Genomic DNA, 23,625 nt, shown 5'->3' on the forward strand with positions numbered 1-23,625 from the left:
AACTGACCGGGGAGCCTGTGGCCTTATCATTCTTGCGATGTCCTGGTTTGAGTAGAGACTGGAGATATCATCTTTTATGGCTTCCTCTTCCTTTTAGGTCTGGCTATTCTTTGTTGGTCACAGGCGACTGTCATAAAAAATATCTTTTCCACCCATACCTAGGGCAGGGTGGTCTGGTTAGTTCCCTTATCTCTTACTTCTCAGCATTTGGGGAACTTTGTTTTGTGAGCCTGATTCCACAGCTCCCTACCTATCTCTCCCTACCTAGCCCTGCCAGTCCCTAACTCATTGTTCATTCTGGAGCAGCGTGTTTATCTTCACTCTTTAAATATCACTTCCTTCTGCAGCCACTTAAGCCGACTGTGCTCTTTCTCCATGGGGGCCCAGTGTGCCATGGCTGCAAACAGTAGCCTCCTTGGTAGTGTATGCAGCCTGTTGATTGTATGGGTTGCCCTAAGGGACCCTGGAGACAGCCCTTTATGGTCAACTTTGAGGTCTGACATCATGCTATCTCCAATCTAGGCTGCAGACAGGTATGCGAGGTGCCTTTGGGAAGCCCCAGGGCACAGTAGCCAGGGTCCACACTGGCCAAGCCATCATGTCCATCTGTACCAAGCTGCAGAACAAGGAGCATGTGATTGAGGCCCAATGCAGGGCCAAGTTCAAGCTCCCTGGCCGCCAGAAGATCTACATCTCCAAGAAGTGGGGCTTTACTAAGTTTAATGTGGACGAATTTGAAGATACGGTGGCCGAAAAGCGGCTCATCCCAGATGGCTGTGGGGTCAAATACATCCCTAATCGTGGCCCCTTGGACAAATGGAGGGCTCTGCACTCATGAGAACCTTGCTCCACCCAAACCCTATTCACGCCCACCAATAAATCCTGCTTCCTGTCAATAAATAAATAAATAAATATATCACTTCCTATTTGTTCACTTCTTGTTTCTCTTTGGTGACTTAATGTCCAGTAAACAGTACTAGAGGCAGGAAAAGAAGGACAATGTAACAAGACTGAGGGGGGCATTTTTTTACACATAGGATGTCACTGGTGAGCTGGTGGTAACAATTAAGAAGAATGGTAAGAGAGGACCAATCAGTAATTAATAGAAATGTATTGTGCACCACCCTACAGTCTCCCCATCCCCAAACGGTTTGTCCCTCCTCCTCTCAGCACCCCAGAGCCAGTAAGTTTCTTGACCCTGGTGTCAAACAACTCCAAGCCTATCTGAAGAACATTTTGAAAATCTACTAGCTGTATCTGCAATTGGCATGAGAAAGGCCCCGAAGGATTTTGGAGTATTGAATGCTTAGTAGAGAATCACTATTTTGTAACCGAACATACACGTTCTGTTAAACAGCAAATTGCCCGTCAGTCTTCTCAAGCAATTTCCTCCATCGAAAAATAAAAGATATATTGTACACCTTTACATTGAAAGCAGACGGAAAAACGTGTTGCCCCCTCTGAGGCTCGAACTCAGGACCTTCAGATTATGAGACTGACGCGCTGCCTGCTGCGCTAAGGAGGCGGCCGCGTGTGCCCGCTCCCCAGCACACCTACCAAGAGCATGTACAACCGTGTCGTCTCCTGTCTGCGAACTGGGGTTTCTAAACCATTCACGCCAAGTTATCCCCGGTTTGGGGGCCAGAGCTGCGCAGGACAGAGCAGCCCGGCCGGCGCTGAGCGGCCTCTGCCGCGGTCTCGGGGCGGTGCGCTCACCTGGGCACCCGGGCCAGGCGCCCCATCCCGGGCACCTGCACCCTCCCGGGGCGGGACGCAGGGCGGGAGCGCGCTCTTCCCGCCGTGCGGTCCGCGGGATTCTTCCCTTGCTTCTGTTCCTCCTTGAGCTGCGGGGCTCGCCATGGGCCGGGCGTGCTCGCGCCTGAAGTGGGGAGCTCGCTTCCTGCCGTGTCGGCTCCTCCGCGCCCACACCCTCGGGGCGTGTCGGTGACCTGCGGGGCCGCCTGGAGCCGGGTGGAGGACGGGCCGGAGCCCCACGCGAGCCGAGGGCTGGGGGCTGGGGGCTGGGGGCGGCGCGGGGACATTCAGGTCGCAGAAGTGCAAGCAGCTCCCCGGGCCCAGGCGGTAGCGTGGCCGAGCGGTCTAAGGCGCTGGATTAAGGCTCCAGTCTCTTCGGGGGCGTGGGTTCGAATCCCACCGCTGCCAGAGCCTTTTTTACAGCCATCTGGCTGTGTACGCGTCCCTGTCACTCGCAGTGTAGACAGTTATCACAGGCTCCGAAGTCCAGGCAGGACCCCCTAGGGGTTTTCCCAGAGGTCACACCGCCCCCACCCACTCACGATGGGTCTTCAAGGATCTCAATGAGCAAGAAGGTGACGAGCATCTGCGTGTGGTACTGACCCCCTCCATCACTGCACTTTCACCCCCCACAAGCAGCCAGCACTAACAGACCTTCCTTTAATTCACTCTTTTATTTTAGAAAATATTTGTAGGTCACCTACTAGGTGCCAGGTGCTTTCTCAGGCCGCGCAGATACAGCAGACCCTGCTCGGTACGTTTAATCTATAAACGAAGGAAGAGCGTCGGTGTCCCTGAACCCCCGGTGCCCCGCAGGCCTGCACCCTCGGATCTCACGTTCTCGACCTTCCCTGCGCAAACCCTATCCTGGGGTCGCCCCGCCTCGCCCTGCCTCACCCTACCCCCGGTCAGGCCCCGCCCCTTCCCTCCTCACCCCTCCACGCCCTCTCTCAGCGCCCCCCCCCCCCCACCAGAGGCCGCCGCCCCTCCGCGCGTCTCTGTCCCCTAGACTGGGCTCCCCCTGTTCCTGCTCCCAGCACTTCCCTCTGCCCTCAAGCCATCATCCTCGAGGTCTCAGTTTAGAAGCTGCTTTTTCCTGGAAGCCTCCCGGGATCTACCCTTCCGAAATCACCGTCAGCCCCGGAAGACAGGGAGAGAACAGCAAGGTTCCCTGCCCCGGTGCCATTAGACGCACACGCGCCCCAGGATGACACAACTCCTGTGGACTTGTTCAACTCCTATGAATCACACCTTAGGTGTACTGTGGCCAGAACAGAGAATGTAACCGAGTCGTACAACCGCACAAGGTAGGGAAGGACAGACACACTTCGGATTGCTCCTGGTGTGACAGTGTCGGAGAAGGGGCGGAGGGTGATAAACTGTACCTGACACACTTCTGCCTAAGTTGTTAGACTGGGTGGAGATTTGTTTCATAAGTCAAACACGTGGATTCATAAATTTATATATGAATTTTTAAAAATCCCAATCTGATAAACAGCAAAGGAGAAATGCAGGGCGTGGTGCCCTGGCGGGCTGGGCTCATTGCTACCTGCCCCTCTCTGGCAGGGCTGGCAGGCTCCATTACCATTCAGTCCATCATTCGGCATCTACCATAACTTTCGGAAACTTTTGTGTGATTGTCTGCTTTTCCTCATGCATTGTAAGATTTGTCAGATACAGAACAGTATTTCTCTTGCTTCCCCATATCAGGAAAGCTGAATAAATATTTGTGGCAAACTTCAATGAATAAATACATGAAAGAATAACTTTCTAATTTGTGGGGTAAGCAGTGCATACAGAGCTGAGAACCTGGGAGGACACTGAGATCTTCAGTCTTATGAAGGGTCAGGTGTTCTGAAGCCCCCTTTCTCTGGGAACCTGCAGTGATCTTGGTTGTGGACTGCTGGTTCTGCCACACTGGCTTGCTCTTTCTGTGTTCAGCTCTGCAAGCCATTCTTGGGTAGATCACCAGAGAACAGATGGCTTCTGGATTGTGGGGCCCAGGCATCTGTCCACCCTTCCCAAGATGTTCCCTTAGGTGGTCTTCATTTGTTTGCATTCACCCTGTGATATTTGTTAACCACATGGGCAATCCAAGGGAAAGGTACAGGCTTTTGAATTCCACACTCAAAAATAAACCAACCCATGGCCATCTGCCCTGTTTTCCAGATCTTTACCCACTATCCTTTCCTAGGGAATAAATGTGCTAAGGCTGAAAAAGCAGTCATTTATACCCCCTCCCCCTTGCCTATCCTCAGAGAGTAGTTTAAAGTTAAATAATGGGCTTTCGATGTCCTGGTATCCCTTTAAAACCAGTGGTCATTTTTCTTATTCTTTAAGAAATAAGATTATAGCTCATGGGAATAAAAAGGATCCCCACCTGTACTGGGGAGAAAAGACTTGGTTCATTGCTCAGATAGATCTAAGATAGCTTAGGCCATCTTTGAAGGCCAGGAGACTCATGGACATGGAATGGAGAAGTGTGTGTGTATAAACAGGAGAACTTCACAGTTACCTGGCCAAAAGTCTTCGTTTCACTGCTTCTCTCCCCACCATGTTTCTTGGGCAGCTATTTAGTGACAGGTACCTTGCTTGGTTGGAGATCTAGCAAAACGATGAGTTGCAGAAAATGATTGAGGGATGCCTTCGCAACTCAGCCTTGGGAGACTCACTGAGGCATATTGAGAACAGGTGGTCAAGACTTCATATTTAGCTTAAGTGAGGAGCAATTTATACTTGGGTGTGGCTTCCAGCCATGCTGTATATATGATCTCTTTGTTATGTGTTGTTCTTACACTTACTAGGCAAACAATCATGTTATCCTGATGAAGTTAAGATTTGGAAAAAAATAGGTGAGTATGCGCAGCACTACGGTGTCGACTTGTGTTCATCCACACTGGGGGACACCTATTTATGGTTCCATTTGAACACTAGAATGTCCACCTGGGAGCTGTGACCCAGAAAGGACAAAAACAAACAAAAGCAAAACAAAAGATGCAACAGCCATCCCCCTCACCCATGTCAGATTTAGCCCAAGGAAGGAAGGAAAAGGAAACCCTCCCAAAGGTCTAACACTGGGCTATCCCACTGAATATTCACACACTCCTTTTATCTGTGCCCTCAAGAAACACGCATTGGTTAAGCTTCCATTAGTCCCAGACTTGTGGTGTCAAAGAGGAAAGGGACTGGCGGGCACTTGGTACTTTTTGGAGTGGGGCCACAGATCTTCGGGTTTGAAACCCAGAATTATAACTGAGCAGGAAAGCACCTAGACAATGCAGGGTCGCCCTAGAAGGGTCTGCAGGTACTTTGAGTAAGTGAAGCTACAGAGAGGAAATGTTCTATTTTTCCTTTCTCTCTTTGGAACCGTGAGATGAAAATCCAACTTGCCTTTGCGTGGGTCAGAAATGAAGGCTAAATCAAAACCAGCAAAAGAATATCCTCAGAACCCTTCGCTGCCCCTGCCCCGGGAATTAGGTGCGGTGGATGCCCCTCCCACCACCTGTCACCCATCTGACGCTCCAGTATCTGGATCGTCCATCGCCTTGAGGCTCGAAAGTGCACGGATTTTCCACCTGCCCCACGACCGCCAAAAAATGCCCTCTTAGATTAAAAAAAAAAAAAATCGGGAAGAAGAGACAGAACTTTTGTTTAAAGTGGTGCCTCATTCTTCAGTTGTATTCCGTACAGCTTTCACTTACACACACACACACACACACACACACAAGGGCACAAAGGAAGAGATTTCAGATGGACAGTGTGAAGGAGCACCATCGAGTGGGGTTCCATGGTGTAATGGTTAGCACTCTGGACTCTGAATCCAGCGATCCGAGTTCAAATCTCGGTGGAACCTTTCCTTTTATCTTTTTTACCTGCCTTCTCATCTTCGCTCTGGGCCCTTAGATTTTTGAGGGGCTGGAGCAGGTCCCCGGGATGGGGACCGGCTGTGTGGCTCGCACGTCCCTGCGTCCACGTCCCGGATCCACGCGCGCCCTGGCAAGCGCCTGCGATGAACAGAGGGTGCGGGAGGGACGTGGTCCCCGGTCACTGTCACCGAAGCGGGGAAGGAAAGGGACAGCCTCCCTAAGGCCCGGCTTCGGGGTCGCAAAAGGAAAAGCAGACAGAAGACAGAAGGAGAACAGTTGAGATCCGAGGCGGGCAAAAAGGACGTGTCAGAAGTGGGATTCGAACCCACGCCTCCATGCGGAGACCAGAACCCTCCTTCGAGGAAGCGGAGCTTGAGTCTGGCGCCTTAGACCACTCGGCCATCCTGACACCCGGAAACCCGGGCCCCACATGGATATAATCTTCCGTTGTTATAAATGAGCAGCCGGTATAACCCACGAGAATCCTCGACAGGTCAGGCTCCAGCCGAGAAGTGAGGATGGACTGACTCGCTTTCCCGGCGGAGCAGGAACTTGGAGTGAAGTCGTGAGGCTTTGCTCTCCACGCAGGCTGCCTTCGGATTCCTCTGCAGTCCCCTGCCCTCCCCGCCCTGCGCGAGCCCAGCGCGTGGGACGCGGCTCTGGAAAAACGCGCGGAGCTCAGCAGGGAGGTGGGCGAGCGAGCGTGGACGGGGGGGGAGCAGAGGGCAAGGCGCGCGGCCCAAAGCAGCAGGTGGCGGCGGGGGTGGGGGGATGTCTTCACGCACCCTCCCCGAGGATCCCAGAGCCCCGGGGAGGTCCTCCGGCCGCGCGCGCGTCCTGCGGGGGGCCAGGGTGCGCGGGTGCAGAGAACCCACGCGGACACCGAGATCTACTTTGCAGGCCCAGCAACCACGCGGCAGGCCCCGCGCGTCCCCGACTCTCCCCCCCGGCGAGCTTGCTCCACGGCGCACACCTCCCACGGGCCGGTCTGCGGGTCCTTGTTTCAAGCAGGGACGACACACAAAAATCGTTGGAGGTTTGTGAAAATATTTCCAGGATAAAGACGAAAACTAACAGGAGGTGGAAGAAGAGCTAAAGCGAAACAAACCCAAGCGGGAAACTGGATTTTTAGAAAATTAGAATCAAGTCCTCAGTGAGGTAAGAGGAGATAGGGTGTTCGCGACACAAGAAGAGAAGGGGAAGTCTTAAAATTAATATTATGGTGGCAGAGATTTTTAAGACTCCCTAAATACGGTTGCGGCCATCTCCTGCCAAGTGTGGGGTGGATGTGGAAAGCAGGGGACAGTCCAGAAGAAAATAAAAGGGTATTTGGTAAAAGGTATGCCATCAAAACACCGGGGTTTCCAGGAAGAGACAAGGAGAACATGAAAAGGAGAGCAGGACGCGACACAGGCTCGTTTTGCAGAACCGGAGCCCCCCCAGCTGCAGGTGAACGCGGGTCCACTCACGGCCCGCGCGGTGGCGGAGAAGGATGCCCCGCACTGAAGCGCATCGAGAAAGGGCAGGACCTGGGGGATGAAGGGAGGATCCTGCAAGCTTCCAGAGAGGAAACAGGAAAGGCGGCATCTCAAGGGCTGGGACGAGAGGGCACCCTCCCTGCGGACACGGGGAAGCCTGAGACGCAGCCGCGGTGTCCCGGCCACCGCTGCCTCGAACCCAAACCGCGCAAGGGACCCCAGCGCCCGGGCGCCGCCAGCCAAGTGCGCGCGGGCGCCCAGGTTCCCAAGTCCTTCCTCCTGGAGGCTTCTGAGGCATCGTTCCGCAGAACGGGAATTCCAGGGAGAAAGCGGAAGATGTGAAACCGGGACTAGGGGACCCGCCGCAGGGACGAGTTCCAGGGGGCGTGAGGAGGGGGCAGACGCGGGGCCCCGCGACCACAGACATCAGCAAGCGGTTGCCGGCTCAGGATTCAGCGCAGGGAAGAGCCGGCAGAGAAACAGGAAGCAGGTAGGTCTGCTGCAGGAGCAAAGGCTGTCAAAGGCAGGAAAAGTAATGATGGTGTATCGTATTAGGAAAATAGTAGGAAGTCATAATGACGAGAACTCAACACTGATTTAACTAAAAATGAAATATGTATTTGAGAATTTATTCAGTATTTGTTGAATTCACGAATAACTGAGTAAATAAATATATCAACAAAAAGCTGTCCATGAAGAACCTATGCCCAAATATAAAGGATTCTTAGGGATATATTCTTATAATAAATAAACTTTCATGAATATATTCTTTTTATGTCTCTCAATCTGTCCTTTGCTTAGCTAAGGACAAATTAAATCTTCCCTAAAATGCCATCATGAAGACAAATAATAATCTTAATGGTCCATTAGAACCTCACAGAAATCTTTAAAAGCTGCCAAAACCACCCCAACATATATGAATTAATGTAAATTTTATAATTAATTAAAATATACAAGCAAATTTGGTGAACTGGTTTTCCATGACTGTATCTACCTTCTGCTTTCAGGGACACAGAGCTAAAAGGAAGTGATGAGACATATATGCATTTGAAAATTGATGATACAGCTTTTTTTTTTAATAAAGATTTTATTTATTTATTCATGAGAGACACAGAAAGAGAGGCAGAGACACAGGCAGAGGGAGGAGAAGCAGGCGCCATGCAAGGAGCCCACCCAGCAAGGAGCCCTGTGGGACTGGATCCTTGGAATCCAGGATTAGGCCCTGAGCCAAAGGCAGAGGCTCAACCACTGAGCTGCCCAGGCATGCCAATGATACAGCTTTTCAATAAATGGTGCTGGACCAACTGGGGAAAAAACTAAATCTAGATTCCTATCTCACACTTGTTAAATAACAAAAATTCAACTGTCTATATTTTAAAGATCTAGTTGGCTTTATTAATCGACTCCTGGATTGGGCAGCATCCCATCCAGCCAAGTAGAGAGGAGCTCCAAAGGGCTACAGAAAGGGGGAGGTTTTCAAAGGCAGGACAAGAAAGTCATCAACAGAAAAAGATTATTTCAGAGTCAGTCACCTTCATTTGGGGACATAAAGGGGACACCTTTAATAGGTGGGTGACTTCATCTTCCTTTGGGGGATGAAGGGGCCCTGTGACAGATTACCTCACTGGCACTGACCAGGAAATTCTGTGTGGTCTGGTTAAACTTAACATTCCTGGGAGTTGAGGCTGCACTCAGGACAGGGATTAGTTTTGGCTTATTAACCTAACTGGTGCCATTTTGGGATTGCAGTTTTCTTTTTAACATAGCAAATCCAGAAATGAATTAAAAATGGGTCATACACCTAAATATGAAAGGGAAAGTAAAGCTTCTAGAAGAAGAATATCTTAATGAACTCCAGGTAGGCAAAGGTTTCAAAAACAGCAATAGTAACCAAAAAAGAAGTAAGTTGATAAAGTGGAATTCATCAAAACTGAAAACTACTCATCAAAAAGATAATTAAAAAGTTAAAAGGGAAGCCATAAGCTGGGAGAATATATTTGCAATATACATATCTGACAAAGGACTCATTCTAAATATATAAAGCATGACTACAAATCAACAAGAAAAAGACAAATACCTTATTTTTTTAATGGGCTAAAGACTTCATCAGGCACTTCACTAACAAGGCCATTCTAATGCTCAGGAACCATGTGAAAAAGATATTCAATATCATATTTATCAGATTAAAATCAAAATCACAATGAGTTACCATTACAAATCTACTCAGATGGCCAGTATATATATATTTAACTCACCAAATATTGGTGTGAAAAGTAATTTGAATTCTACATACAAGTAAAATCATATGGTATTTATCTCTCCCTGACTTTTTTTTTAAGATTTTATTTATTTATTTATTTATTTATTTATTTATTTATTTATTTATTTATTTGAGACACACACAGAAAGAGGCAGAGACACAGGCAGAGGGAGAAGCAGGCTCCCTGGGGGGAACCTGATGCAGGACTCAATCCCTAGACCCTGGGATCAAAGACCCTGAGCCAAAGGCATATGCTCAACCACCAAGCCATCCAGGCATCCCTCTCTGATTGACTTATTTCACTTAGCATTATACATTCTAGCTCCATCCATGTTGTTGCAAATGGCAATATTTCATCCTTTCTGATGGCTGAGTAATATTCCATTATATATATACCACATCTGCTTTATCCATTCATCTGTCCATGGATACTTGGGCTATTTCCATAATTTGCCTATTGTAGATAATGTTGCTATAGACATTGGGGAGGACGTACCCCTTCAAATCTGTGTTTTTGTATCCCTTGGGTAAATACTTAGTACTGCAATTGCTAGATCATGGAGTAGGTCTATTTTTAACTTTTTGAGGAACTTCCACACTGTTTTCCAGAGTGGCTGCACCAGCTTGCATTCCCATCAACAGTGTAAGAGAGTTCCCCTTTCGCCACATCCTGGCCAACATCTGTCATTTCCTGAGTCAATTTTAACCATTCTGATTAGTGTGAGGTGGTATCTCATTGTAGTTTTGTGTATGATTCCATTTAATACGAGTTCAAGAACAGGTGAAATTAATGTGTCTGGAAATTTAGAACAGTGCTTTCCTTTGAATAACTCTTGGGGGTGGGTATTGATGGAGGGGGAGCATAAGGGAGCCTCTGGGATCCTGAAAATATTCTTCATTATGATCTGAATGATGACTACACACGTAACAGTTCAATTACACTATACATTGAGAAGTTGTACACTTCATGTGTATTTCAAAATTACAGTATAAGATAGTTTCTTACTCAGGGTCAATTAGATGCTCCACAGTATAAGTTCTGAAGATGTTACAAGAAGAGAGGAATTGTTGTATCTTGGGAAGATAAAGGTTTTTGAGAGGCTGAATCTGAGGAAGCAGGTCAACTGCTAGGAGAGCAGGGGCAACTGCTTATTCAAGTTCAGCACAGAAACAAAAGAGAAACAGTCCCGGAGCTCAAAACGGTGGTGTAACCTTCAGGCCCAGTGCATTCCGGGTCCTTGGATGATTTCTTCTTTCCATCCAGAGTGTCACTCCTACTCCTGATGGTCACAATTACATACTGATTCGCCTGATCACCTAATGTTGCTCCTTATTATAATTATTTCATCCCAGGTAACAAAGTACACCCAAATCAGGGCTCATCGGGGTGACTTCGCTTCTGCACGGGCATCAACCTGTCAGAATGCAGCTGTGCGGCAGTTGGGTAGCTCTTCATTCAGCTAAAGCCTTTGTCAGGGAATGGCTAGACACATGGGCTCAGCTGAGCCCTTGTCCCCTCTTTAGAGTCCCATGGTAGAGTAGTCAAATGTTGTTATAGACTGAATCGTGCCTTCTCAAGTTCGTATGCTAAAGCTCTAACCCCCAGTGTGACTGGTAGATTAAAGTTAAATGAGGTCATAAGGAGGGGGCCTCATACAATGGGACTGGTGTCCTGAGAAGAAGAGGAAGAGCTACTGGGAGTGAATGTGCACAAAGAAAAGGCCATACCAAGGACCCAGAGGGAGTGGCCACCTGCATGCTAAGGACAGAGGCCTCAGGAGAAGCCAAGTCTGCTGACACTCTGATCCAGGACTTCCAGTTTCCAGAAAATAAACTGAGAAAATAAATCTCTGTGTGTAAGCCACCCGGTCTGGTATTGTTATGGCAAACCAAGCACACTAAGACATCTTCCCTGGTGGCTGAGGACTAAGAGACCAAGGCAGGGTCTTTCTCACCCAGGCTGGGCCAAGCACAGCTGAATTTCTGCTGTACTCTGTTGATCAGCTATTTGCAGGCCAGCCCAGATTCAAGGGGGTAGAGGAAACCCCATGTCCTGATGGCACAGTGTGCCAATGGGGAGGAAAGAAGCTGATGGTGAGCACCGTGGAGGCAGCTTCCACTCGCCCCCACCCAGCCCCCAGTGCTGGTGAGCTCCCCAAGGGCAGGGATCTTGTCTAGTGTGTTTACCAGACACCCTCTGCTCATATCAAAGTGCCTGTATTCAACAAAATCCCCCAAACCCTTGCTGTTTAAAAGGACAGGTCAGGCACAGCTGGGGGGATCAGTCCATTAAGCATCTAACTTTGGCTCAGGTTATGTTCTTAGGGTCTTGGGATCAGCCTGAAGATGTCCCCACATCTGGCATTGGGCATTGGCATTGGGCTCCCTGCTCATGGGGAGTCTGCTTTCCCTCTGCCCCTTCCCCTGCTCATGTGCTTGCTCTCTCTCTCTCAAATATATAAGTACAGTTTTTTTTTTTAAGATTTATTTTATTTATTCATTCATGAGAGACACAGAGAGAAAGGCAGACACATAGGCAGAAGGAGAAGCAGGCTCCCAGCAAGGACCCTGATGTAGGACTTGACCCCTTGGAAGCCAAAATGATCAGTGCTGTCTGTCCACATTTTCTTCACTCTTAAACTTCTAGAAGTCAGATTCTCTCACAGTTTACAATATCCTCCCAATGGTTTAATTATTACCACGTCCATAGGCAGCCACAAAGGATTTGAGGTGCTTGAAAAGAATGCAGTCAGACATGAGAGTTTTAAATTTTGGAAAGAAAAAAAGTCTGAGGAGGAAGAATGCCTCAAGTTCTTGGCATCTAACCCTTTGGTTTCTTGCCTAGCTCCCTAAAATCCCTCCCTTTTTATAACTCTGAGATTATCTCTACTATATTTTCTGCTTATAAAATAGCATATGTTTGTAGTAAAAATAAAACATACATTGCAGAAAAATACAACCTAGAAAGCAGATATCAACCATAATCTATTCCTTCCTCCCAGGCCTTCTGACACCTCATACCCAATTTTAAAACGATTTTACTTATTTATTTGAGAGAGAGAAAGAGAGAGAGGAAGAGAGAGGATCTCAAGCACACTTCTTCCTGAGTGCAGAGCCTAATGAGGGGCTGGAGCCCAGACCCTGAGATCAGGATGTGAGCCAAATCCAAGAGTTGGATGCCTAATCGATGGGGCCACCCAGGCACTCCTGGCATATCACAGCCTTATTAATTTGGGCTACATTCCTCTACATATTTTTTAGTGTGTACATTTGTACATTATTATCTTACAAAAAAATTAATTCACTCTATTCAGTGTACTGCAACTTGTTTCTAACAAACAACATAATGTGGGTGTCTTTTCCCATCAGTACAAACATTTTTTTAAAAAAGATCTGATTTTAGAGAGAGCGAGTGAGAGCCAGAAAGATCACAAAGGGAGAGGCAGAGGGAGAAGCCTCGCTGCTGAGCAGGGAGCCTGATGCAGGACTCAATCCCGGACGCTGAGATCATGACCTGAGCCAAAGGCAGACGTTCAACCAACTGAGCCACTCAGGCATCCCACACATGTCGTTTTTAATGACAGAATCATGTTGTTTCATGTACCATAATTTTTAAACTAATACATTTTTGATGATTTTTTTTCTTTGCTGTTTTCTTTTTAACTACTTTGGTTCTCCTTGTTTTTCTAGATCAAAAAAAAACTAGATTTGAATAGTAAATAAATCTGAAAATAGCAAGATGAATGATATAATGGAAATTTTCAAATGCTGAGGAATGGACAGACTGTTATCTCACTTTATATTTCTTTTACTGTGAGAAGAAACTTCAGAGCTTATTTGTAAATGGACCAATATTTCTCAAGTCAGAAAGTAAATTCCTGAAACAAAACCCATTCCTTTAGTCAGGCAAAAGCATTTTTTAAAGTTTGAAGTTTAAAGTAGAATATCCATTTTTCTGTGCAGAAAGGAGTACTTTATATGCTTGAGAATTTTTTTTAAGATTTTATTTATTTATTCATGAGAGACACAGAGAGAGAAGCAGAGACATAGGCAGAGGAAGAAGCAGGCTCCCTGTGGAGAGCCTGATGCAGGACTTGATTCCAGGACCCTGGAAGACAGACAGATGCTTAACCTCTGAGCCACCCTGGCATCCCTATCCTTGAGAATACATTCATGTCCTTATATATTTTTTTATTTGCCTTAGATAACAAAGGCATGCACATGGTGCAAAATAAAAAGATACAAAAGATAACTATTCACTCCAACACAGAAATGCCTCCAGATTACTAGGAACGTGACCATTTCTCTAGAATTTTTTTTTTTTTTAAATATTTTTTTTCAATTTTTATTTATTTATGATAGTCACAGAGAGAGAGAGAGGCAGAGACACAGGCAGAGGGAGAAGCAGGCTCCATGCACCGGGAGCCCGACGTGGGATTCGATCCCGGGTCTCCAGGATCGCGCCCTGGGCCAAAGGCAGGCGCCAAACCGCCGCGCCACCCAGGGATCCCTCTCTAGAATTTTTAAATTGTGGACCTAGCAAGCCCTCCATCTTGCTCTCCTCCCACCCCTACCCCCAAACCCCCTACCCCCAGCCATCTATCCCCTCCATATCCACCAGAGAGCAAAAGAAAGAAACTTAGAGGCTGCTGGGCTCTTTTGTCTCCTTTCACGCACTGCCCTGAAATGCTCATCCAAGCTGCAGTAAGATCAACGATGGAAGAGCAGGCTTTTTACTTATTTACTTAATAAAGTTTGAGACATTTCTGATACTTTGATGAAGGTTTTCTCTTCTTCTGTTCATGGGTTTTGTGCATTAAGGAATCTGGCCTCACCTAAAGAGAGGTCTGGCCTTCATTTTCCCCAGGAAGTGACCTCTACACGCATGGGGTTCCTTGCTGGGGTTCCTCGCTGAGGTTCCAGCGACAGTGGCGTCTCTTGTCCTGGGGCCCCTCCCAGCACACACGACAGTCTAGGCAGCCCAGAGGACTCAGCCCACAGCAGACGCACATCCCTCAGGATGGCTTTGTGGGGACTTGTGACTTCAGTCTGAGGGAAGAAGGTGGAAAATAAAGGTGACAAGGACAAGATGAAGACCAGGGCAGGTTTGGCCCGTGGTCATGTTTCCCATACTGTTTTGTGTGACGTCAGAGAGATGGCGAAAGGGAAGAGTCAAAGGAGGGGTTTCATAGAAACCCGGAAATTAGGTCACAGATACTAACTCGGGGCTTGGGACGGAAACTGCTAATATCCATTTTCACCTTCCTCTTTTTTTGCTTTTGAACCCAGATTTTTTTTTTTAAAGATCTTATTTAGGGATCCCTGGGTGGCTCGGCGGTTTAGTGCCTGCCTTAGGCCCAGGGCATGAGCCTGGAGTCCTGAGATTGAATCCCACATCAGGCTTCCTGCATGGGGCCTACTTCTCTCTCAGCTTCTCTCTCTCTCTCTCTCTCTGCATCTCTCATGAATAAAGATAAAAGATCTTATTTATCTATTCATGAGAGACACAGAGAGATAGATAGGCAGAGACACAGGCAGAGAGAGGAGCAGGCTCCATCCAGGGAGCCTGATGCAGGACTCCATCCTGAGACTCCAGGATCATGCCCTGGGCCGAAGGCAGATGCTCAACCGCTAAGCCACCCAGGCGTCCCTCAAACCCAGATTTTTATCCCCGTAAGCCAGTGTGCTCAGAAAGCATGCACTTCCCAACCTCCTGTGGCAATGGCCAAAGACACTGACGGGAACTTTTCCGTGGACAAGAGCCTTCTGGATAGGATCTTCGACAGTGTGATGGTTGGTCTTGGTTTACCTGGGATGATGTGATGTGATACTGGGGTCTGGGAGCAAAGGGTCCAGAAAGAATTCTTGAAACGTCTTTGATGTAAAAAAGGTGGTTTTATTAAAGCACAGGGACAGGAACCATGGACAAGAACTGCTCTGGGGTCATGAGGAATGGCCCATTGTAAACTTTCAAATTGGGAGGGGAATAGGGATTGTGTAAGCCTCCCAGGTATTTTGGAACAAGATAAGGTCATTCAAAAAAAAAAAAAAAAAAGATAAGGTCATTCATTACCTCTAATAAAACCTGAGTCCTGGGGATCCCTGGGTGGCTCAGCAGTTTAGCTCCGCCTTCAGCCCAGGGCATGATCCTGGAGTCCCAGGATTGAGTCCCACGTTGGGCTCCTTGCATGGAGCCTGCTTCTCCCTCTGCCTGTGTCTCTGCATCTCTCTCTCTCTCTCTCTGTGTCTCTCATGAATAAATAAATAAAATCTTTTAAAAAAATATTTAAAAAAATAAATAAAACCTGAGTCCTGAGACCCTCCAGATGAATATCAGAGGGCCATAGGCTTGGGGGATGACCACCAACATGTGTCCTGGGGGTGGAGATACAGGAAGGTTCTAAAGGAATTTTTTTTTAAGATGTTACTTATTCATGATAGACACAGAGAAAGAGGCAGAGACACAGACAGAGGGAGAAGCAGGCTCCTCACAGGGAGCCCGACATGGGACTCAATCCCTGCACCCAGGATCTCGCTCCTAGCCAAAAGCAGACACCCAACCGCTGAGCCACCAAGGCGTCCCTCTAAAGGGATTTTTATATGTTAAAGACTCACAGGATCCTGGATGTCAGGCTAATATCAGGCTAAGGTTGCCTGCTGCCCTCAGCAGAGTATTAACATTGAGCAGCCGAGCTTCCAGAGGAAGGTCTCTCTGCCTCTTTCAAGGATTTATCAATGGGCTGTGGGTACTAAAGAGGTTTAATTTTTCTACATTTCTTTTGCTTTTGTTCTCCCCATAATGGGACACTTCCTGTTTGAATGCAGATTTTTGTGTGAATGTAAGTTTCCATTTCTCTGGGAAAATGCCCAATGACATATACATTTGAGAGTCAAAACCCCAGCAGCCATTTGGCGACCTCATCAGAGAAACCTCCCCTGGAGGCCCATATACAGTAACACCCAATCACTTTCCACTTTCCACAATGGGATTCATTTCTCATGGCATCTCTCATACTATCCATCTATTTCTTGATTTGCTTATCGTCCATCTTTCCCTCTAGAAAGCAACTCCACGTGTCCAGACCTCTGTTTTGTTCCCTGCCATATCCTGGAGTTTAGAAGAGAGGCTAGCATATACTGGACAGTCAACAAACACTTGCTGAATAATGAATCAATGAAAAGCTCTCAGACATCTTTCCATATTAGTATGTATAGATTTGACTCATTCCTTTTGGTACTGACATACTATTCCATGGCATGCCCACACAGTATTTTCAACAACCTGTCCCCTGGAAGCATGCTTCTGTTAGTTCCAGTATTTTACAAACCCAAACAATGCCCTAATTGCAATCCTTAAATAATCAATCAACTTTGTTTACATGAGAGAGAAGTGGAGTGGATGATTCAAACATTTGTGCATTAAAATTACTTGTTAGCTATCACCAAATTATTCTCAGCAATGTTCTCCCAACTTATATTCATTCCCCAGCACACCAAGGGCTGACTTTCCTCACATTCTCACCAATACCGAGTATTGCCGAGCTTTGTAATCTTCACTAATCTCATAAATTACAAGCATCACATTATTTTATTCCATGAACAATGAGTGAGTTGAACTTCTTTTCACATGTTTATGAACCAACTGTTCTTTTTCCTATGTCTTACTTCCTCTGCATTTTAGTTATATTTCTGAAAGTATTTTGTCTCTCAAGGAAATTTATCCATTGTGTGTATTTGCAAAAAATACTTTTCCTAATTTTCCTTTATTGTTCGACTGTTTAAAGGTACTTTTCTGTATAGAAGTCATTTGCTTTTTAATTTTATGCAATCAAGTGTATCCACGTGTGGTTTATGAGTTTGTGGTTATGTTTAGAAAGACCTTCCTCTAGATAACTTAAAAAAAAAAATCAACCAGTTTTTTTAAAAAGGGCTTTTCTATAAAAGAAATTTTAAAAATATAAGCCTTTTCACTGAGGGGCGCCTGTTGTGCCCAAGATTGTGAATCCGAGAAACCACCAAGGAGCCGACACAGATGCAAGTACACGAGGGTTTACTTACAAGCTCGAGCCTGGGTCCAAGTATACTCCACACAGCAGAGCAGGGGCTTGGACCCGGAAGTGGGTTACAGCTGGGTTTTTTATGGGCTGGTCTAGGGGATTTTCAGGAGGGGGGGAGGAATTTTTTTTTCCAATATGGGGGAAAGGGTGGGGGAGTTTCTTAAGATCTGATACGGGATTCTCTGCCGAGGGCAATTCTGAACTGAGCTCTGTTGTCTTTCTGAAATGGGATTCCCTGCCGAGGGCATTCTGCAGTTTTTCCTGTAAAGTTCAGCTCTTATTCACAGGGGCCTAAGATGGCTGTACTTGTGCTAATGCTAACTTGAGGTGGAATGGCCTTAATTTTTCTCGGCCTCCACAGCACCTGGGTGGCTCAGTTGGATAAGCGTTTGCCTTATCATGATCCCAGAGTCCCGGATTCGAACTCCATGTCAGGCTCCCTGCTCAGTGGGGAGTCTCCTTCTCCCTTTCCTTCTGCTCCTCCTCCCTGTTCATGCTCTCTCTCTCTCTCAAATAAATAAATAAAATCTTAAAACCTGGGACACCTAGGGGGCTCAGTGGTTTAGTATCTGCCGTAGGCTCAGGGTGTGGTCCTAGGGTCCTAGGATCAAGTCCTACATTGGGCTCCCCACAGGGAGCCTGCTTCTCCCCTCTGCCTATGTCTCTACCTCTCTCTGTGTTTCTCATGAATAAATAAATGAAATCTTAAAAAATAAAATAAAATAAAAATAAACCTTTCATCGATCTGAAATATATTTTGGTATAAGAAGTAAGATGGGGGCTCCTGGGTGGCTCAGTCAGCTAACTGTCCCAAGTCTTGACTTCGGCTCAGGTCATGATCCCAGGATCCTGGGATGGAGCCCCAAATGGGGCTCTGTACTCAGCCTGAAGTTGGCCTGTCCTTCTTCCTTTGTTCCTCCTACTGTCTTTCTGTCTCTTAAATAAATAAATAAAATATTTTAAGGAGGGGAGCATGCACCTGGGTGGCTCAGTCGGTTAAGCATCTGCCTTCAGCTCAGGTCATGATCTCAGGGTCCTGGGATCTGGCCGCATCAGACTCCTCAGCAAGGAGCCTGCTTCTCCCTCTCCCTCTGCCTGCTGCTGCCCCTACTTAAGCACTTCTCTCTCTGTGTCAAATAAATAGATTTTTTAAAAATCTTAAAAAAAAAAAAAGAAAGAAAGAAGATGGAATTTTCCCCCCCAAATAGCTGGCCAAATGTTCTAGGATCATTTACTGAATGTGCAAACACCAACCTGAAATTTCTCTTTTGTCTTGGACTAAATTCCTATTCAGATTTGGGCCTAGTCCTCAGCTTCTATTCTGTCCCACATCACATGGTAGAGGCAGAGAAGAGGAGCTACAGGAAGCAGCTATACCTTAGGCCTCACCAAGTCCTACTCACCTTAGTGACCTGAGGATGAATGATCCAAGGAGGGAGGGCTCAACAGTGTTAAGTGCCTAAAAACCATCAGGATAAAGACTGAAGAGCATCCTCTGGATTTAGCTAATACTAGTAGAAATTACTGGTACCCTTAGGGTAGCTAGATTGAGTAAAGGGAGTAGGTAGGATAATTTTAAAATAAAATACTTTAGGGGCATCTGGGTGAGCATCCAACAGATGTTGGCGAGGATGCAAAGAAAGGGGAACCCTCATGCACTGTTGGTGTGAATGTAAGCTGGTACAGACACTCTGGAAAACAAGGTGGAGGGAAGTTCCTCAAAAAGTTGAAAATACAGCTACCCTATGACCCAGCAATTTCATTACTAGGTATTTACCCCAAAGGTACAAATCCAAAGAGGCACCTGCACCCCAATATTCATAGCAGCAATGTGTACAATAGCCAAATTGTGGAAAGTGCCTAGATGTCCATCAACAGATAAATGCATAAAGATGTGGGATATACAGACAATAAAAAAAAAAAGAAATCTTGCCATTTGCAATGATGTGGATGGAGCTAAAGGATATTATGCTAAGAGAAATAAGTCAATCAGAGAAAGACAAATACCATATGACTTCACTTACATATGGGATTTAAGAAACAAAAGAGAGAAGCATAGGGGAAGGGAGGGAAAAAGAAAAGAAGATGAAATCAGTGACGGAGACAAACCATAAGAAACTCTTAATCATAGGAAACAAACAGAGTTGAAGGAGAGGAGATGGGTGGGGGATGGAATCATTAGGTGATGGGCATGAAGGAGGGCATATGATGTGATGAGTACTGGGTATTATAAAAGACTGATGAATCACTGAACTCAACCTCTGAAACTAATAATGAACTATATGTTAATTGATTCAATTTACATTTTAAAAATGTGGGAAAAATTTTTTCAAAAAATAATTGTATTTCTTAGTTAGGTTTAGCTTTTGTTGCATATGCAGACAATCCAAATAAGTGGCTTACACAAGACTGGCTTTAGTTTCTCTCACATATATGAAGTTTGATGCAAGCAGACTGCAGTGTATAATGACCCAAGCTTCTTTACCTCTCACTACACCATCCTAATTGGTTTCCAGTGTTCAAGATTGCTTCATGGTTCAGGACAGCTGCTCAAGCTCCTACCATCCTGTGCACATTCCGGCTGGAAGAAGAAGGAAGGACAAAGGTTAATCCTAGTGTTAGAACTGGCAATTAGTGAGGCTCCAATGGGATGCCTGGAGGCCAGCAAGGAAGAGGCCATGGCCAGCCGTCGGGGAAAGTCCAGGCCTGTCCTGGAAGCACTCCAGGAGGAGCCAGATCATACCAGATGGGCCCCAGATGGCAGCGCTTGACAGGAACCCCTGAGCAGGTTAGGAAGAAAAGATGCGGAAACCTTGCTTCCAAGAAATCCTTGCACTAGTTAACAGCTCTGTGAAAGGTAGAAGGTGAACTCCCCAGGCACTGAGCTCTCTGGCTTGCACACTCCCTCTCCCTCTCTATACCCTCTGGCCCTCTCTGTTTCTTGCTTTCTTGCTCTTACATCTCCAGGTGGTACTTTCACTTTAATAAACGTTCCCACTTGTGCCGCTCATCCACTGTGCTGTGTGTCTGTCCTTGAATTCTTTGTTGTGATAAGATCAAGGACCTTCAGTGACATCTTTGGGCCAGGCTGGGTCAAGGCCTCAGGGCCTGGGGTCTCCACATTCCACCCAGCAGCATATCCATAAGCAGCTAGATGAGGTTTCATACTGAGCATTGCCATCATGAGCCTATCTCAGTACTGGCAGCAAAGTGGCCTGGGAAGTATCTTTTAGTGGAGCATATTACTACCTGGAATAAAACTTGACAGAAGCAGGGGTGCCTGGGTGGCTCAGTGGTTGAGCATCTGCCTTTGGCCCAGGGCATGATCCTCGAGTCCCAGGATGGAGTCCCAGGATGGAGTCCCAGGATGGAGTCCCAGGATCGAGTCCCATGTTGGGCTCCCTGCATGGCCCCTGGTTCTCCCTCTGCCTATGTCTCTGCCTCTCTCTCTGTAGGTCTCACGAATGAATGAATGAGTAAATAAAATCTTAAAAAAAAAAAAAAACTTGACAGGAGTAGAAATTATCTATAAATTAGTTCAACAGCAGTCCTTTCTATGTTGTATTAAGATTGAAAGCACTTATTAAAATAAATAGGTGTCCCAGAAGTCCCAAACTGGAGGCCAGGAAGTCATGTCATCCGCAGAGATGATTTCACAATTTTTAGTTTTCAACACTTAAAATGCAGTAAGTTTCATACAAAACTCCAGATCTCGGGATCCCTGGGTGGCGCAGCGGTTTGGTGCCTGCCTTTGGCCCAGGGCGTGATCCTGGAGACCTGGGATCGAGTCCCACGTCGGGCTCCCGGTGCATGGAGCCTGCTTCTCCCTCTGCCTGTGTCTCTGCCTCTCTTTCTCTGTGTGTGTGACTATCATAAATAAAAATAAAAAAAATTAAAAAAAAAACACAAAAACTCCAGATCTCTGGGGCACCTGGGCAGCTCTGCTGGTTAAACATCTTGCTCTGCCTCAGGTTGTGATCTCTGGGTCCTGGGATCCAGCCCCCACCGCCCCTTCCTCATTGCATCTGCTCTGTGCTCATTGCATCTCACTCAGCTGAGTGGAAGGAGAGAGGACTCTGTCCCTCTCCCTCTGCCCTTCCCCAGCATGTGAGCACGCTTTCTTTGACATAAATAAATGTTTAAAAAACTAAAAACAAAAAATCCTCCCAGATTTCTGCCTTCTCTTGAACTGAAAACTTGGCAATATGCTGGGCCCAGATTCTCAATGGCAATCCTTAGTGAGAGATGAGAGGTAGCTGCCTCGGGAGGACGTATGTCCTCTGTCACTGTCCCATCTTTCCCTACCGGTCCCTGGTCTGAGCTGCATCCTGGTCTGAGCCCCTCATTTAAGTTCCCTTCTTGCCTCTAATAGCCATTTATGTTTGCATGCCATTCCATTTACAAATATATAATAATGGTGGTTTTCAATGTAACTAGAGTGGGTCAAAATGGAGAGCATAGAGAGCCTGCAGAAGAGCATGGAGAGCCTGCAGAAGAGTCTCTTGTTGAGATACTTGAGCATCTCCTATGTTTCCTTATTTATAAAGTATGTTGGACTACGTGAAAGACAAAGTCACTGCCCACTTTAAATATAGGCCCTGATTGAGAACTTTGAGAGGTAAAGGTTCTTTTTTTTTTTTTTTTTTTAAGATTTTATTTATTTATTTATTTATGAGTGACAGAGAGGGGGCAGAAACACAGGCAGAGGGAGAAGCGAGCTCCATGCAGGAGGCACAACGTGGGTGGAACTCGATCCCGACTCCAGGATCACTCCCTGGGGGGAAGGCAGGTGCTAAACCGCTGAGCCACCCAGGGATCCCCTGAGGTAGGGGTTCTATGCAAGGCAAAGTCTCCCCTAGAAAATAACCAAGTCCTCAGAACTGGAGGTTCTGCGTGAACACGGGAGGCTGAGTGGAAGGAGAGAGGGCAGCGTAGTCAGTTCACTCAGATTATGCTCTAAGGATGGGGTAGGGTTGATGAGTTTGCAGAGGGCTGCGGTGGGCACAGCCAAAGCCTCAAGGCCCTAAGTGCTCACCAGAGCCCCAAGCTCAAGGGTTTGGACAATGTCGTGGAGGCAGAAAAGGAAGCTTTGAAGATTTGTGAGTGAGAAGGGAGAGAATGAAAGGAGCATTTCAGAGTTTTCTAAGGATGATGCTCACCTTTGGAGGTGTTCTCTAAGGACGTTAGAGAGAAAGACTTGCCATTGGGAAATTCGTGGAAATGCTTGTCACCCGGCTACTAACTCATCTAAAAAAACAACTGCAAGCTGACAATGTTGAAATGATTTCGGCCAAGGTGTCATCATGGAAATGAAAGAAAACAGAGGCACGTTGAAAAATAAAGCAAGGCAAGGCTGTCTGCACTCAGTGAAATCCCGAGGATGAGGACGATTCTGAGGAACCAGCAAAGGAGACCAGGAAGTGGCAAGGTAGGGACGACTGGTCAGTGCGCTGGCTACCGCGAGGGCCTGGGGCGGCGGGATGGTGCTCTGGGCCCTGCAGGAAGGAGCACGCGCGCGCGCTAGGTCCCGTTCAACGCCCCGCGCATTGGGCGTGCTCTGTGTTAACGGACGAACACCTATGGTCAAAACCTTACAAGACGGGATGAAGCCTCCCTCCTCGTTGAGGGTGCAAAGACCACCCTGTTTCTCCGAAGGGGAAGCCAGAGCTGGGGTGGGGAAGCACGTGGTTCCAGGGCAGCGGGAAGAGGCCGCGCTGGGCTCCTCGGCCTCCTTCCCCTCCTTCCGCCTTACACAGATGCTGCCTTCAGATAATTAAGGCTTTTTCTCTTTGGAAACACAATGGCGAGCGCCAGCGAGCGGGGCCGTTCGCTGGAGCGGCCCGTTGGGCTCGTCCCACCCTCCGGCCTCCCTGGCGGACGTCTCCTCCGCCCGCGCCGAGCGCGCTTTCCGGGCCGCGGGGAGGCCTGCGCGCAGAGCTGGGCACCCACAAAGGCCCGGGGGTGCAGGCCAGGCCGCGACCGCTCGGCGCGGGGACGCGGGGGTCTCCGGGCCCCGCCGCGCCCCCAGGCCCGCGGCCCGCGCGCGGGCCTCCCCAGGCGCTCCCCGAGCCTCGGAGCGCACCCGGGGGGCCGCGGCCCGCACCGCGGGAGGCCCGGCCAAGCCCCGCCCCCGGGCCGCCCCTTCCGCTCGCGCCGGGATCCGCTCGGACGCCGCCACGTTGTCCTGCGCGCGTCCGGCCGGCGGCGGC

At 47.6% G+C, this 23,625-nt stretch overlaps 1 protein-coding gene, 1 long non-coding RNA gene and 5 other non-coding genes across 10 annotated transcripts; 4 read left to right on the plus strand and 3 right to left on the minus strand.

Annotated features, from left to right (window-relative positions):
- Window positions 1–341: 341 nt before the first annotated feature.
- On the plus strand, window positions 342–475 carry LOC140626502 (small nucleolar RNA SNORA70). Its single transcript, XR_012025672.1, has one exon. It is a non-coding gene; the product is annotated as a small nucleolar RNA SNORA70 (small nucleolar RNA).
- A 977-nt stretch (window positions 476–1,452) lies between these two features.
- TRNAM-CAU (transfer RNA methionine (anticodon CAU)) lies at window positions 1,453–1,525 on the minus strand. Its single transcript has one exon. It is a non-coding gene; the product is annotated as a tRNA-Met (tRNA).
- A 556-nt stretch (window positions 1,526–2,081) lies between these two features.
- Window positions 2,082–2,163, plus strand: TRNAL-AAG (transfer RNA leucine (anticodon AAG)). Its single transcript has one exon. It is a non-coding gene; the product is annotated as a tRNA-Leu (tRNA).
- Window positions 2,164–5,536: 3,373 nt separating this feature from the next.
- Window positions 5,537–5,608, plus strand: TRNAQ-CUG (transfer RNA glutamine (anticodon CUG)). The gene has a single exon. It is a non-coding gene; the product is annotated as a tRNA-Gln (tRNA).
- Window positions 5,609–5,925: 317 nt separating this feature from the next.
- TRNAL-CAA (transfer RNA leucine (anticodon CAA)) lies at window positions 5,926–6,030 on the minus strand. The gene is made up of 2 exons: window positions 5,993–6,030; window positions 5,926–5,971 (listed from the first exon to the last, which is right to left on the minus strand). It is a non-coding gene; the product is annotated as a tRNA-Leu (tRNA).
- Window positions 6,005–23,321, plus strand: LOC140626014 (uncharacterized). Of its 3 annotated transcripts, XM_072813654.1 has the most exons (4): window positions 6,005–6,310; window positions 6,522–7,589; window positions 19,933–20,204; window positions 22,712–23,321. In XM_072813654.1, the coding sequence occupies exons 2-3, from the start codon at window positions 7,158–7,160 to the stop codon at window positions 20,185–20,187; spliced, it is 687 nt and encodes a 228-aa protein (XP_072669755.1). In that variant the 5' UTR covers window positions 6,005–6,310; window positions 6,522–7,157; the 3' UTR covers window positions 20,188–20,204; window positions 22,712–23,321. The 3 variants fall into 3 exon arrangements, with proteins under 3 accessions (XP_072669755.1, XP_072669753.1, XP_072669754.1); XM_072813652.1 differs by lacking the exon at window positions 22,712–23,321 and having other exon boundaries at window positions 6,007–6,310; window positions 19,933–20,636; XM_072813653.1 differs by lacking the exons at window positions 6,005–6,310; window positions 22,712–23,321 and having other exon boundaries at window positions 6,399–7,589; window positions 19,933–20,636.
- On the minus strand, window positions 12,718–23,368 carry LOC140626015 (uncharacterized). 2 transcript variants are annotated; one of them, XR_012025254.1, is made up of 5 exons: window positions 23,012–23,368; window positions 22,576–22,682; window positions 19,902–19,997; window positions 14,195–14,408; window positions 12,718–13,467 (listed from the first exon to the last, which is right to left on the minus strand). It is a non-coding gene; the product is annotated as an uncharacterized lncRNA (long non-coding RNA). The 2 variants fall into 2 exon arrangements; XR_012025253.1 differs by having other exon boundaries at window positions 22,576–23,368.
- Between the last annotated feature and the right edge of the window lie 257 nt (window positions 23,369–23,625).

Source organism: Canis lupus, chromosome 37, assembly GCF_048164855.1.
Source record: "Canis lupus baileyi chromosome 37, mCanLup2.hap1, whole genome shotgun sequence".
Taxonomy (NCBI): Eukaryota; Metazoa; Chordata; class Mammalia; order Carnivora; family Canidae; genus Canis; species Canis lupus.

Coding starts and splice junctions, on each gene's coding strand:
- LOC140626014 (XM_072813654.1), top strand. CDS start 7,158: ATGAAGGGAGGATCCTGCAAGCTTCCAGAGAGGAAACAGGAAAGGCGG. Junction 7,590..19,932: donor GGCAGAGAAACAGGAAGCAG/GTAGGTCTGCTG, acceptor ATTGGTTTCCAG/TGTTCAAGATTGCTTCATGG.